Here is a 15,861-nt window from a genome sequence, read left to right as displayed (position 1 = left end):
CTGTAGTTTGTTGTTTTTACCAAATACCGTTTCAGAGCCATTCTCACTGCCTTTAAAGTTTTGAAATGGAAAAACAACAGCAATATACCGTTTAACAAATGCCGTGTGAAAGGGGTATTAGATTCCCCAACACAAGCTGTCCTTCTATTATAGACCTTTTAGAGGTCGTGGTCTGTATAGTGGAGAAGATAATCCAGGTTTCTCTCTTTAAGATCACCACTGATAAGAACACAGTCCTTTTGGAGGAAAGTTTTCACCCTAAACCTCTTCGACAAGGCCTACCTTAAGCTGTGTACACATGGGAGCCTGGGCTGTCTGGCCGAGGGATGCAGAGTCAAATAAAGATGTAGGGCTAGATGCACTAAGCTTCAAAAGTGATAAAATGGAGAGTGATAAACAACCAACCAATCAGCTTCTGCCTGACATTTTTCAAACACAGTCTATGATATGGCAGGTAGGAGCTGATTGGCTGGCTGTTTATCACTCTCCATTTGATCACTTTTGAAGCTTAGCCGGTACTTATGTAATATCTAGGCTCCCATTTTTCTTATGAGACCGCGTCCCCTCGCGGCTCTCGCTGCGCTCGCCACACTATATAAAATCAACTCCATGCGTAGTTGGATAGTAGGGGTATGAAAAAATGGGGTGCATTTAACATGGGAGCCCAGATAATACATAAGTACCGCTTAGCCTTCTAATCTCAGACTAACTACAGGCCAGATGCACTAACTACAACTTGCCATCCCCAGCCAAATACACTGTGCAGTCTGGCTGGGCGATAACAGGGCCGCACATCGCTATCGACCACAGTGTACACATGGGTGATTCTAACTCACCTTCTACGCAGTTTTGTCTATCTACTCAAAATTGCCCTCTGTATACACCCCTTTACCTTCAGCTATTGCCGGTGGTGAGGATTAGATCTGATAGGACTACAAGTAATGAGTAAGTAATTATAAAATATGAATAACTGATTTTGTCCAAAGAGGATGCAACATAACTGATTTTGAGGACTCCCAGATGTTTAACCCTTAATACAGAGATACATATGGTAGGCAAAAACAGACACTCATTGCGATAGAGACAGTGGATGGTAAGATTGGGTACTGGTGTGGTTTCACGGCGGCAGTTACGTAGCCAGCGTAGTGTCCCTGTCAGAATCAGCATAGTGTTCCCTCCGGCCAGCGTAGTCAGTGTCCCTGCCAGTATCAGCGTTGTGTTCCCGCAGCCAGCACTTACATACTTAGCTTAGTCAGTCAGCATTGTGTCACCACTTACAGTACCCCCACTATCCACGTCAGCATGGAGTTGTTTTTATGAAGTGTGGCAAGCGCAGTGCGCCACCGAGCCTGAAGCATGGTCCCCGCGAGGGGACGCATAAAACGAACCCAAAGCGTGGCGAGTGCAGTGATCCCGGCGAGGGGATGCGTATTACTTGACGTGTATTTCATGCACTCGCCACGCTTTTTAAAATCAACTCCACACCAACGTGGATAGTTCGGGTATGAGCAGGGCGGAAAGACGCGTACGTGAGGGCTGGCATGGATAGTGGGGGTTTGAAATGGAAGCATTTGCCAGTATGTAACATGGAGCACTGGCAAATGCGATGTTTATTGTGCATGAGACGCACTTGCGCACTACAACCCCCCCTTTGTGCACAAGACGCACACGCTACCGACCACCTAACTCAGTCCATCTCCCTGAAGCGGACACAGGCAGGGTTGCCGTAACCTGCCGCAAGAATTACTGAGACGCTTGTGCATCTCAGGCGGCGTCCACCAGCGCAGGGAATCTGGCGGTTACCAGCACTGTGAGAGGCACTTACTAGGCTTGCCAGGGTTAGAGCTGCAGCTCGCGGGGACAATACGGTGACTACGCAGGGCTGCTGTGGGGACACTACGCTGACTGCGCTAGGCTGCTATGTGGCTATGCTGACAACGTAGCGTAAGGTACTGCCGTGAAACTACACAAGTACTTAAGATAATTCTATTTCCTCTCATCGTTTAAGAGAATCAGAGATAAAACATTTGCATATACTTAGAACTAATCTTACGCTGCAGAAATGTCAAACTAAACAGTTATTTGCTTACAAAAGTAGTAACAATTTGAATGAGCTAGATCCTTTCTCTGACAACAGTCCAATGGCCAGTCAGAGTAGCCATTTTTGTTTTTTTTATAATGGAGCCTTACACTGTAGTGCTGGTGTAGTCTACTCCAGTCCTCAAGAGCTACCAACAGTTAATGTTTTCTAGATCTCCTCACAGAACCACAAGTGAAGTAATTAGCGCCACCTGTGGATCTTTTAAAATGTGTCAGTGAGTAATGAGTACACCTGTGCAGCAGCTAGGTTGTCTGGAAAATGTGCACTGTTGGTAGCTCTCGAGGACTGGAGTTGGCTACCATTGCTGTAGTGGATGTGTGAAGTGTCAACATCTGATCATAGGAGATGATGGCCCAGAGGGCTTACCACATACCTCCCAACATGACCATCTCCAGGAGGGACAGAATGCTCTATTCCTGGACTTCCCTCTTAATTTAGCATTACCATTACCTGTGGTGAAACACCCTTTTTTTTTTTATTAGTTAACCTGTTTAATACAGGTGATGACAATCATACCTTAATAAGGAAGTTCAGAAACAGAGCATTAAATGTGCCATACACGTCCCGATGCGGGCGGTGCGATCTGTGCTTTGAGGTGCGCGCTCCTCATCACACAGTACAAAAAGTATGTGCTACACATACTTTTTGTACTTGGTTTTCATTGCATCGCATGCACAAGGCATGTGATGTGATGCATTCTATTTAAGCCCAGAACGCATGCCCGCTTTGGGACGTGTATGGGCACCTTATGTCCCTCCTGGAGAGGGTCATGTTGGGAAGTAGGTTACCATAATTATTACCATAAGAATAGCTTGTGTTGGCTGTTCTCCCATTGTCCTGTTCCAGCATTACATTGTGGGGGAAATTTACTAATAGAAATTTGTAAAAAAAAAATAGGTGTATTTGTATCCAGAAATACACTTATTTTTGACATTTACTATCCCAAAAATACGGCAATTCGTATTGATAGCACATCAATACGAATTGCCGTATTTTTGGGATAGTAAATGTCAAAAATAAGTGTATTTCTGGATACAAATACACCCATTTTGTTTACAAATTTCCTTTAGTAAATTTCCCCCATATGTCACCTATACATTTACACTATACATGGTTGGTTTTATTTGTGCACATTTGCAGTTAGCATGAAAGCTTCCTGCAAGTGTAATATATTGCTGGCTCATTTCTGCAGTTCTATGAGAAGTCTGAGCACAACGGTTGGTTCATTATTCGTAGTGGATTTATGCTAATGATGTAATTGACACAGATCCACATGCGTTCCAAATACACCTTTCTGGATTCATGACGCTTCCTGTTTGAAATGCAATCAAGAATCTGAGAGGCATTCCACCTCTGATGCTATGCAGTGCACAGAGGGCACGGGGCGCATCCTGATTAGCTGATGGTGAGCCCGGAACCGGGAGTGCGTTGCACAGCATGGAGATTGATGTCAGTTATCTAGCATGGACAGGACCAGCAAGTGGGATAACACAGGTGAGTAATGTTGATTACAGGTGTTTACGTGTGCTGTGATTTTGGCAGGCACCCTACCTCTATAAAACACCATGTTTGTCATTAAATGGTTTGCCCCCTGAGGAAAGTGAGAGTCTAGCGAAACAGCTGTAGGGCTACATTTTATTGCAGACCCAACTAAGGTGATTTTAAGTACCATGTGTTTACATTATTCATGGATCATTATCGTGAAATATGCCTCTATCTTCTGAAATACAAACACTTTAATGCATATTACGTGGTGATGTGCAGTGAAAACATTGGTACATGTATTGATTCATGCAGCCCAGCCTGCAGCCCCTGGAAAAGGGACCCCACTTTCCTGTAAGATGCTTATATTTCATAATTATCCAAACTGCAGGAAGTAAGCAGTACATACAGGATAGCATAAAATAACACTTCTCTCCATGTTCTAAAATAGTTAGTGAGAACTAATCGTATAGTTCAAGCCCCATGTTACACGATTTGTGCAACGTTCCCTGCCAACAAAGAAGCAGAAGTCACACTGGTTTAAAAAAAAAAAAAAAGGATGTATTTTATTGTGGGTTGGTGTGAATATAATCTTACCTAGAGGAATGTCAATGGCTGTGGCCACTGCCCCAAATGTGTTCTGTACAACCTCCCCGACCTTCCTTGCCATCAGAGTACCACCCTCCTCATCTTCAGTGGCATCAGGAAGTACTATGTATAATAAGAAGGAGATTAAATGGTGTTTTAGATCTACACTCTATGGAAAGTAATAGTCTAAGCTCCGCAGTACCTTAGGAGATAAACTAAAATAACACACACACACACACACGGGGGGGGGGGGATCACGATTCACAGGGGCTATTCTGCCTTGTGGTGGTCCAGGACCCCCATAGAGGGAGAATAGAACCTGTCACGAGCATAGCGAGCCGCGGAGCCCACAGCGTGGCGAGGGCAGCAAGCCTGCAAGGGGCTTCTTTGCGCTCGCCCCCCTGTCAGAGCACCGGCAGTTGGGATACTGACAGTCACGATCAGCCCTGTCGGAGTGCCATACCACACCCATACACAGCGCTACTGGAGGGCGCCTTGCAGAGCTCTGTTCTGGACACACACTGTGCTATGGGCCTTATTCTAATCCCTTCGGTCCACAGCATGTTCCACCACTCACTCACTCACTCACTCACTCAGCATGACTAAGCCTTGGCTACCAGCAGTTCCAGGAACATGGCAGCTCCTGTGCAAGTTGCAACCCCCACTACATGTAACTAATATGAAATAAATAAAAAGGGTTTTCTGAAAATATTGTTCAGCAAATGCTGAAGAGCCAAATTAGCAATACCTGGCTATCTGACTGTGGTCACATGGCAACAATGAGACCAAGAAGAGCAAACGGGCAACATTAATGCAATACTTTCAAGCAGCAATATAAAGAATTTGGACTCTGGAACCATTAGCATTTGTAGCACCTAAATACCAGTATTACCACTTTGGGCGCCTCTTAGATCATAGCAGCTATCACAGACACGCACTGGTGACAGGCCCCAGCCTCGCTCAGGCACTGGGCGGATTTTGGATGAGCAGCTGTCACAGAAACCCTCCCCACAGGCCCGGCAGTGATGTTTGGTGTCATTATCTTTAAAAGGGGTTCGGCACTTGGTACACTCCTGAAAAACAGAAGAACAGCCATACAAGGGCTTAGCAACAAAAGTATATATTATTCTGGAAAAACATTATTACTTCAAACTGCCTATAACACACTAGCACCTTTTTAAATGGCGATGCTCATCTGCAAATGACTACTGTAATGTATGTTTAGGGGGTATTCAATCTGTTTTAGGGTGAATTAGATTTGCCCTATTGAATCTGCACCGATTTTTCATCTGGGCAAAAAATCCAGCATTGGCCAAAAACCACATAGAATCGGCAAGTTTGCAGTGGATCCATGAGTTTTTTGGCAAATTTGCAGCTGGTTTCACCCATTATTGTCCACGCATGGACTAAAAAAAATAAAAATGGCCAAAACGCCTGTGATTGTATTTTTTGGCAAAAAGACAATGATTGAATACCCCCTTAAGCTACTAAATTATTTGATTTGCTGGGCCTTTAGCAAGTGATAGGGAATAGCTCTCTGGCCACACCCTTATGGGGTCGGGAAGGGTTAGTTGGCCACCTCCTTTTAGGGGCAGAAAGGGTTAGTTGGCCATCTCCTTTTAGGGGCAGGTAGAGTTAGTGGTCATAGAATTTGATGTGCCACGAATAAAAAAAAAAAAAAAAAAAATAAGTTGGCTATTACAAGTCTGAAAACTCTTATCAAAACAAAACATGCCTGTCTGCGCATTAGAAGTCATGATGAGAAAGCAAAGGACGAAGTTTGAATGTACTAGTGAAAATTGCACGTGGCTATAATAAAAATGCTCAACCTGTTTACAAACATAACAACAACAACAACAACAACAACAACACCATACCAAAATCTGGGAGTTAGGTTTCCAGTAAGCTGGGGCGATCTGATCAGTCAACCAGGAGGTGACAGCCTTGGTGGGTCCAATGCTTAGTTCTGTCACAGACTGCGCCATGAAATTCATACCATCTAGAAGACGTTGAGCTGCATTGTTATTATCCTTTAAGAATCCATCTGACTGAAAGGAACCAGAGTTATGGGATAGGTTGTTAGTATTCCTTGAGAGAAAACATTTGCAATAAATCATACTTCTTATTAAAGTAGCTTATATGTTTTGGTTTGAATTCTATTCCAGTTGGTCTGGAGTGGTCATGCCTGGAACCCATGTCCTAGGACTAAGGAGTCCTAGGACTAAAGCTGCCCATACACGCCCCGATGCGGGCGTGCGTTGTGGGCTTAAATAGCACGGATCACATTGCATTGCATTGCCTGTGCATGCAATGCGATGCGATGTGATGAGAACTAAGTACAAGAAGTATGTGCAAGCACATACTTTTTGTACTGTGCGATGAGGTGCCGCGGGAGCGCGTACCACAAAGCACACATCGGGACAGCCCGCATCGCAGTGTGTATGGGCTGCTTAAGGAGTAAAATCTCAGGATCACTCCGCCCCATTCGCTACAGATGGTCTTACTATAGCTTGCTGGTGCTAAAGTCTGTAGTCTACCCAGACTTACACAACTCTATTGAATTGACTGGACTTGTACTGTATAAAGCCGTAATGTGAAGCCTTGGCCAGAGTGCAGATCGTTGTAACCGGGAAATAGCGGCATCAACAATGAGGGGCTGTCTAATAGGCTGTGTAGGAATAACAGAGGCATCATTAAATGTACAAGGTATTACAGGGGCTACGTGGAGGAAAGCAACTGTCATTGGTGTTTAACATTTACATTACCAACACGAATACTTCTTTTACACCAAAATCACGGATCAGATCTGGGAATTTGGTCCTGGGTCAATATCAGCTTTAGAGACATTTCAACTGCACTTCGACCCGGGATATTGTCTTATCTGTCCCGTTCACACTGAACCCAGCTAAGTCCTGCTCTTTCCTATGGATGTCATTAGAAATGGCCCTTTTTAAGGGCCGACAAGGATGAGGTCACAAAAGAGGGGGGCGGGACATCACTGCATCAAGCATAGCAACAATGATGGCCGACGGAGTAGCTGTGTCCATCACAGAGTTCCTGTAGGCTGAATAGCAGGTGTGCGTGTGAGCAGCAGGGGGGTATTGCAGGCATTGTGCTGGAGCGGATACATGCATCAGACGCAGTTTTATCCCCTATGTGCGCAGTCTGCAGAGCACTGACTGATGACATCAGTGACCAGCGCCACAGAAGCTCCAATCAGCACGTCTTTTAAAGAGCCGGGTCAAATATCCCAGGTCGATACTGTTTACACTGCCACAGGACCCGGGTACATTTCCCATGTAGGATTGCCAGGGCAAAGACTCTGGATATTTTTCAAGGGAGCATTTACACCAAGCCCCGACCTGGGTTGACATGGCAATATCCCAGGAAAGAAGTTTGGTGTAAAAGGGGTGTTCGTTATATTGAACTCTACGCAGCATGACGTGATGTCAGGGGCCATGCTGCACAGCCTGGACGCCCGCTGTCCTGGACAGCGGCACCCCCGGGGGGTCAGTAGCAGTCAGCATCTGAGCCAGATAAACATTGCTTTGTCTAGTGATGACAATTGATCTGATTAACAGAAAAGAGAAGAAGAAGAGGCTCTTACTCCAGGCCAGACATGTTGTATCTCTGTGCGCACAACAGTGTCCACTGGATCCTGGTTTCCAAACCAGTACTGCCGGCTGCGATAGATCACCCCACAGGTTGGGCACTCTATTACATATCTAGAAGAAGAAACAAACCGGTCATTAAATAGGAAAATATCAAACAGGAATGACTAAGAAAGGAGGCGCACAACTTACCCAGACCAGGCATACTTGGCAAGGCCAAGCCAGGGGGAGTCTGTGGAAGCAGAAGTTTTGGGTACCACATTCACCTCCTTCCCACTTTCATAACAAGCCTGAAATACACGTTTAGTGATATATAAAATGATCACTGCAGTATGAAGGCCGGGCTGCACAAGAGCATTAGTTACATGATGACAAAAAAATACTCTATTTAAAAAGCAGAGGTCATTTTGTAACTTCGGGTTTTCCATGAGATGGGACTACTGGTCCAGGAGGCAACATATAAACTGGCCCATCATCATGCCAGCTAGTGTACACACCGACGGGCCCTTGTTATAACAGTAAGGTTGTATCACAGGGTTATGTGCCCATCACCTTTATGTGTCTAGCACGTACATTTGGTGAATAATTTCCTTACATCACTCATTGCAAGAGATTGCATGTGATGTTCAGGGTCTGACTCCAATCTGATGCGATGTCAAACACAAGTGATTTGGACAGATCCCACCCTATGGCCCTTATGCTGGTTCACTTGCAAAGGCAAATTCCTTCTGAAATGTGCACTGCAGGTGGGGCAGATGTAAAAGGGGAGAGATTTAGATTTGGGTAAGTTTTTTTGTTTCTGTGCAGGGAAAATACTGACTGCTTTATTTTTACACTGCAATATAGATCTCACTTTGAAGTAAAACCCCACCCAAATCTAACTCTCTCTGCACATGTTACATCTGCCCCCCTGCAGTGCACATGGTTTTGTCCATTTGAGAGGGAATTTGCCTTTGCCAGTAAACCAGAATAAGGGCCTGTTTCGGCCGGATCCATCAAATCAGGTAAAAATCGTCCCAAATTCCATAAGTGTATAAGTGCATGGGGGCTTTAAGAGGGAAATGCGGATATGAAATGGACAACACAGGGAGGTTTCAGTTTCTATGTGTGTTCTAGCTCATATGCCTTCATCATAGAGACTGGAATACAAACATGTAGCTTTAGCCTAATGGTGCCCATACACTTGTGAGATATAGCTTTACAATCATACAATTTTGATATATCGCAGCGACAAATTGTATGAATAGCATGCCAATCGCATGGGACAACCGACGCGATGCCTGGGCACAATGGTTGAATCTCGCATCTCAAGTTCTTATGTGCTGCACATAATACTTATCGAATCGATAGGTTGGTTTTTAACACATTCGATTTATCGCGAGTACGATGTGTGATCTGTGGTGTTTTGAACGGTTATATACCCCCAGATATCCCAGCCTTCATTCCATCGCCTGATTTTAGGTCACATGGGGCATGCGATTTATTACATGATGGTATGCACATCGGGTGAGGGAAAAAAAGCACTTCAGATGCGATTTATCGCACGGGAGCTTCAATGGAAATTGAAGCGCAATGTCGAATTGTATACAATCGCCCAAGTGTATGGGCACCATTAAAGTTAACAACCAAGCTACTGGTAAAGTTACAAATAAGTCTGAAAATGCAGCAGTCACTTTATGCCCATATCTTAAAAAGTGGATGACTCCAGCACGGCCTCACTACAGTAAATATGCAGCTGCATTTCCCATCTCCTCATGTCTCACCTTACAGGTGAACACTCTGTTGTCAAACTGGTGGGAGTAGCGACATCGCTTCAGTGCTTCGTGCGGAAGGCCTTCCTTGGAGTGATTCATGCTGTTCCTACACCCTGCTCTAGAGAACAGGACATTACAGTCAGACGGTGAGAACCAAAAATATCATTACAAAATATTTAAAGTCACATATTCTGATGGATGTTTGTTTAAAGTAAATCCTTATTTAATCCTATTTAAGGATTGTAAATATGCTTTAAAGAATGAATTTGATTATACTTTACAATTTACACATCTGACTAAACATTTCTATCTTTTGAAGAAAAAAACAAAATTGCTGCCTTCTGCGCTGGACTTTTACTAGCAATCTGGAAGAGTTATAAACTAGGCCTAGATTCGCGATCTTCTAGGCAACATAAATGAACTCTGAACTCTCACATCATTGCCAGTGAGATCAGCAAGCACAGCTAACATTTTCAGTTTCAACATTTAAGCCTTGTGTCTTTCCAACAAGAAAATGTAAAAGATAAAAAGGACAGCAGTAGTAGAACTAAATAGCAAGCCTGCCAGTGTAGGAATGAACCCTAAATGAATACTCCCAGCTTTCTCCTAAGAAGGTATTCTTTTCTGGACAGCCTCTCATTAGCCCCTCACTGGGCACCCACTGAGGAAACGCAAACAGCAGAGGTGCCTGCTGCACTTTACCTCAGTTACAACCCTTCCCCCTGTCCTCCTAATGCCCCCCCCCCCCTCCACAGCCTAATCTTCTGCGCCCCCCCCCCACTCCAGTTAAATACTAAACCTAACCCCCAAAATACTACTGTACCTCTCAAAACATTTTGATCGGATAGTAGTTTGTAATGATGAGAATTCTACATAATTAATGCATTACATAGAAAAATGGGCCATAGTTGGGTTTTTTATTTCCCAATATCCACAGCGAATGTGGATTTCACACTCCACAAATTGTATACTTTTTTTTATTTTTAAAAACAGCATATAGTTTATAGTTGGCACCTCCTGTCCAAGAAGGAATCAATATTCTAAAATGCAATAATTCACCGCAGACACTCTCCACGTACACCAGCCAGGGGACACCTACCCACAGCTGAGGCACAGTGAGGAGCAGGTGAAATACTCATCCGGGAAGAAACAGCTGTGCGTCATTTGGTCATCCGGTATCTCACCACTAAATCGATCACTCAGGGCCTAGAAGGAAACATAGGTGGGTTACAGCAAGTGGAATCTAATACTGTACATCAATAAAAAATAAATAAAAAGCACTTTTTGTTTTATGCAGGGCGCACAATGACATTCATAGCTAAAAACAATATATTCATTAAACGTTATGTTCACGTTCAGTATTACTGCACTTCTCCGGAGCTCAATTTCATCATGCATAGACGCACCCCCTGGTTCTCGGAAACAGAGTTAAGCTCCTCCCCCTGCAGCCCCAGAATTCCAGCAGAAGCCAATTAAACTCTTATATTTAGAAGGGAAAGAGACCGTTATGAACCAAACCTTGCTCGTCTGAGGGAGGGAACGCAGTGTTCCAGAGCCTGCTTTAGAGAAAAGGATTCAATGGTAAGTGACCATAACTCATCTTTGGTCTTTAGCAAGGCTGGGGAACACTGGACCATGGGATGTTCAACAGCCGCCCCCAGGGTAGCGAACGCTCAGGCTAACTGCAGCTAAAGTGGGATTATGAAAAAAATAATAATTGTCCGGCAGCCAATCATCAACACACTGAACACACATACAGCCTGTAGCACGCATGTGCGAGTCCTGCTACTTTTTCTATTTGAACGCCAATCGAAAGGTGATTGATACGAAGTAGGCGCCTGGGGGTGGAAACCGCCCATTTAGTGGGAGTGCAAAGAAAAATGCAGGTGTGCCCCCCACCCCCCCCCCCCCCCCCCAAAAAAAAACACTTGGAGTGTGTAGGAAAACACTAGGCGTGCCTTCGCACAGCGAGTCCATTAATTCACAAGACGGGATTTCACTCTAGCGGGGAGCGCCTCAACTGATTGCTGGCCGTGCGATCAGGCCTGTATTACTGCCATAAAGCATCTATACTTTGTGGTAATTTAAGGGTCAAGAGTAGCGTTAAAATCAGCGATACCGTTGAATTAACTGGTATAAAACAACTAGTTTTATTAATACATGATCAAAATAAAGTAAAATTCTAAAATAGCATTGGATTCATCCGGATAAGAAGACCGATGGAGGAGAAGAAGACCGATGGAGGAGAAGAAGACCGATGGAGGAGAAGAAGACCGATGGAGGAGAAGAAGACCGATGGAGGAGAAGAAGACCGATGGAGGAGAAGAAGACCGATGTCCTGCTTATTCCTATAGTGCTCAGTCCTCTCAGAGCTGTAAGTAGTAGGGGAACCCTCATAAAGTATCCACCTAAATAGTATACATCACTGCTGGAATACATAAGCAGGCATTGGTTGGCAGTCACCGCTGGAGGAATTATGCTCTTACTGGCACGATGTGACCTCACAAGATATGCGGATGTATGGAACCAGTTTGGGTGCGGATGAAAAAGTGGAGTCCCAAATGGCAAGGTAAGGGGGTTCTCTCAGTCTCAATTGGATAGTGGATTGTCCGAGCTGATTTATGATGGGATGCAAAGATCATAAACGTCCTCTACAGTGTCCAGATAAAAGTGTTCCTGACTGAAAGTTGTGTGGAGCACAACTAAGCCACAACCTCTGGTTTGTTGGAAATGGATACTGAAATAACAATACTATAGTTTCACAGAACTGTAAAGGCAGTCAGTATGAAAAGCTATGGATTCTTATATCCCACACAGAACATTGAAGATGCTGGGAGAGTACCGGAGATTCTACATCTGAACAGGTTGATGGAAGATTTGCTGGAGAAACCCCCGTTTTTAGAAGTTAGCCATGTAATCGCCTAGTGCTAGCAATCTCTGCACAGGAAAGTATTGGGCTTGTACTAGCACTATCTTGCTAGTGGTGCTTTACAGATAGTGGGACAGATGTATTAAGCCTGGAGAAGTGATAAACTGGAGATAAAGTGAAAGGAGATAAAGCACCAGCCAATCAGCTCCCAACTGTCATTTTCGACAACAGTTGATTGGCTGGTGCTTTATCTCCAGTTTATCTCTTCTCCAGGCTTAATACATTTGCCCCTACACCACAGCTGTAGAGCTAAATGGCCGGTCTGGGCTCTTATGAGTTCGAAAAAATAGCTGTGAGCTAGTACAGTTATTGTCATATCCGGCTACGATGAGGACTATGGGCGTTGGTGCTGAAGATGCGATCTGATAACACTCAATGTTCATAAACCTTGTGAGAGGAGACACAATGACCACAAGTGAGGTCGGTCTGCACTACAAAACCAAAAGGAGATGCTGAGCAATAGGACCAGCTCGGGAGTATTACCCACTAACGGCCGTAGGGGAACCTGGGGTATGAAATGGTTATCAAAATTCAAATGTTGGTGTGCAACAAATACTTAAATAATTTAAATTCACCCCAATAAAGGAAAGGCAATAGCATCCTAACGCACAGATGTATGATGAAGCTGAACTGTGCAGGCCAGGTGCATTTAAAACAGTGAAGTAAAATCGAACAGAGATACATTGTATAAGTAGTCATGTGACCGCGAACAAAGTAGACCGCTATATGGAACGGGAAGACGTGTTCTGGCGACATTGTAACAGAATGAGCCACAGCAGCAAAGCAAAAACAGAATCCCAGCCCAACTAGATGTTCCAAACGCAGAAATGCCATCATCAGCTGCAAGAAGCAGTGCAGCCCCTAACAAGGAATGAGGTGGAGTTCCGGTTGTAGTGCTTGAACCCGAGCAATGACAGTTAGGTGGGACAGTCTGGTTAATACAGCGTATTATAAAGCGGCACTTTGAAGCGGTTTGGCCATGTGGATCAGGTTATCTTCAACAAATACTACACTTGAAAAGAGGAAACAATGGACGATGTCCCTAAACTAGGTGGAACACCAGGCTGCTGACAGCTTGAGCCACTGTAGGTTGTACTATGGGCGACACAGCGTCCTTCAATGCTTGCGCGGGACTGTTCGGTACCACAAAACTCACAGAAAGACTCACTGCATGCATAGATACACACACACACACAGGAGAAAGCAGCACCGTGAAACCAGCATAGATGAGTGAGAACTACATAGCCCAGAGATGCAGCGTTGAGAGAGCCACAGCCAATCATACTGATAAACACCCCAATGAGCATGAGACATTAATATACAGCGTACCAAGATACGTATGGTAAGAGCGACACCACAGCATATACTGATGAACACACACACACAAAAGTGAGAGGAGACCTCACAATATACTGTATATAGCGTACATAAATATACCACAAAATGTACTGATGAACACATAAGTGAGAAATGCAATATACTGTATATAGCTTAGATATGCATCATAATCCACCGGGTCCTCGCTAACATAGCGGTCACAGGTGAAAAATGTAACAGGTCACTGGGCAATTTCACAATTACAGAACTGTAAATGCAATTGTAGTGGAAAGATCAGAATGATCGAGGCTACTTTGAGAAGAGGATTAACTTCTTCTTGAATAACCCTTAGGAAATGCAAATAAAATATCAGAGCACTGAATGGCTGTGGTGACCAAAGATAGTCAACTCCAGTTACCACGGCAACTCCAAAAATCTCTTTACTGCATAGCTATGGATATTTAAAAAAAAAAAAAAAAAGTTGCACCCAGCATAACCACATTTATCATAGTACTTTATAAACAACTTAAATATTGCACACTCCAAAAATATACTACTCTATAGAAAATATTTTGGGGAAATAAACATCAATCAGGGTTACCGTATAAAAAAAATTGATGTTCACCATAACAATCATATTCTAGCTAGCTGGCACTGAAAACTAAAAAGTATATGGGCCAGATATATCAAGCTACAAAAGTGATAAAAATCAAGAGTGAAAAACAACTCAGCCCCTAACTGTCATTTTTGCAGCCGAGCCTGTAACATGGCAAGAAGAGCTTATTGGCTGGTTGTTTATCACTCTGCATTTTGTCACTTTTTGAAGCATGATAAATCTGGCCCTTTGATTGAAGACCAGTTTTTCTGACAATTCTATGGAACTCTGACATGTATGCAATAAACACAGATGGGTCCACATCCAGGAAGTGAATCCGTTACCTCAGGGCGGTATTCAATGAGGCAGATTCGCCAAGTTTTATGGCAAATCTGATTTTTTCGGGTGTGTCGGCGATTTTTGGAGCTCCAAAAGTGAATCATCCTATTCAATGAGCTATATTCGCCGATGGCGAACGGCGAATGAAGGACAATTCGCCATATGTTATTCGCTGCAAATCGCCGGGCTTTGTCAATAGGATTTTTCTTTGGGATTCGCCAATAGTGTATTCAATGAGAAGTTGGCGAATCTATTTCTTGATTCTTATCGCCGGTCTTCACCGAGTTTCCCTCGTCATCTTTTTATAGTGAACTTTTATATGAACTTCTGAAATAATTGGTTTTAAGTGTTCAATTTAACTCTGCAAGTGTAATCTAATATTATTTGCTGCCCTTGTGTGATTTTATGGTTGTAGAAGTGCTATATAAATATATTTTTTATTTTTTCTGGTATTTTTTTTTCTCCCACAATGCATTGTTATTACCCATGATTCACCTCAATTACCCATGAATCTCCTCCCCACCTCACTCCTTCGTTTGGCCTTTGAGGAGATTACACAGCTTTTGCAGTCTGCTGTATTGGAATCGTTTTTTCAGGGTAATTTGCATTTTTTTGCATTTCACTGCAATTTCTTAAACACGGACTACAGTAATGGAGCTGTTTAGGGATACGCCGGACTGGCTGAGATTCGCCGTTAGGGGCAGCGAATCTCAGCCACGTTGAATAGGGCGACTCGGCGAGTCCCGGCGAATCCCCATGCATGGCGAATCGCCGCAAAAAAAGCCGGCGAATCTAAAAACAGTATCGCCGTGACTGGCGATAAAAGTCATTGAATACCGCCCAGTGTGAGAACCACTATAGTGACCATTCTAGCACCCTGCATCTTTCAAAACCTGTGCAGCTCCACTTCCCTGCCTGGGGTGTCGCTCTCCTAGTGTTCATTCTAGCACCCGCTATCTTTGAAAACCCATGCAGTTCCTCTTACCTGCCTGGTGTGTCGCTGTCTGCTGTGGCATTTCTAGCACAGGTCTGGTTTGCATATCAGTGCTGATATACAGACCACACAGTGCTAGAAGCACTACAGCAGACAGCGTCACCCCAGGCATGGAAGAGGAACTGCATGGGTTTTCAAAGATAGCGGATGC

The 15,861-nt window shown here is 44.0% G+C and overlaps 1 protein-coding gene across 2 annotated transcripts in view; it reads right to left on the bottom strand.

Moving 5' to 3' along the window:
* The window catches only part of ZFYVE1 (zinc finger FYVE-type containing 1), a 29,244-nt gene that overhangs the window by 2,505 nt on the left and 10,878 nt on the right, over window positions 1–15,861 (bottom strand). Inside the window, exons 4-10 of one of the 2 annotated variants that reach the window (XM_083167171.1) lie at window positions 10,636–10,742; window positions 9,546–9,654; window positions 7,975–8,072; window positions 7,779–7,896; window positions 6,049–6,219; window positions 5,055–5,244; window positions 4,181–4,294 (exon numbers count right to left, since the gene is read on the bottom strand). In XM_083167171.1, coding sequence (XP_083023297.1) covers window positions 4,181–4,294; window positions 5,055–5,244; window positions 6,049–6,219; window positions 7,779–7,896; window positions 7,975–8,072; window positions 9,546–9,654; window positions 10,636–10,742 — 907 coding nt within the window. The remainder of the gene's footprint in view (window positions 1–4,180; window positions 4,295–5,054; window positions 5,245–6,048; window positions 6,220–7,778; window positions 7,897–7,974; window positions 8,073–9,545; window positions 9,655–10,635; window positions 10,743–15,861) is intronic. The other variant, XM_083167172.1, reaches the window with a different exon arrangement.

Source organism: Crinia signifera, chromosome 12, assembly GCF_055691185.1.
Source record: "Crinia signifera chromosome 12, ASM5569118v1, whole genome shotgun sequence".
Classification (NCBI taxonomy): domain Eukaryota; kingdom Metazoa; phylum Chordata; class Amphibia; order Anura; family Myobatrachidae; genus Crinia; species Crinia signifera.
This window is presented reverse-complemented; position numbering and strand designations above follow the sequence as displayed.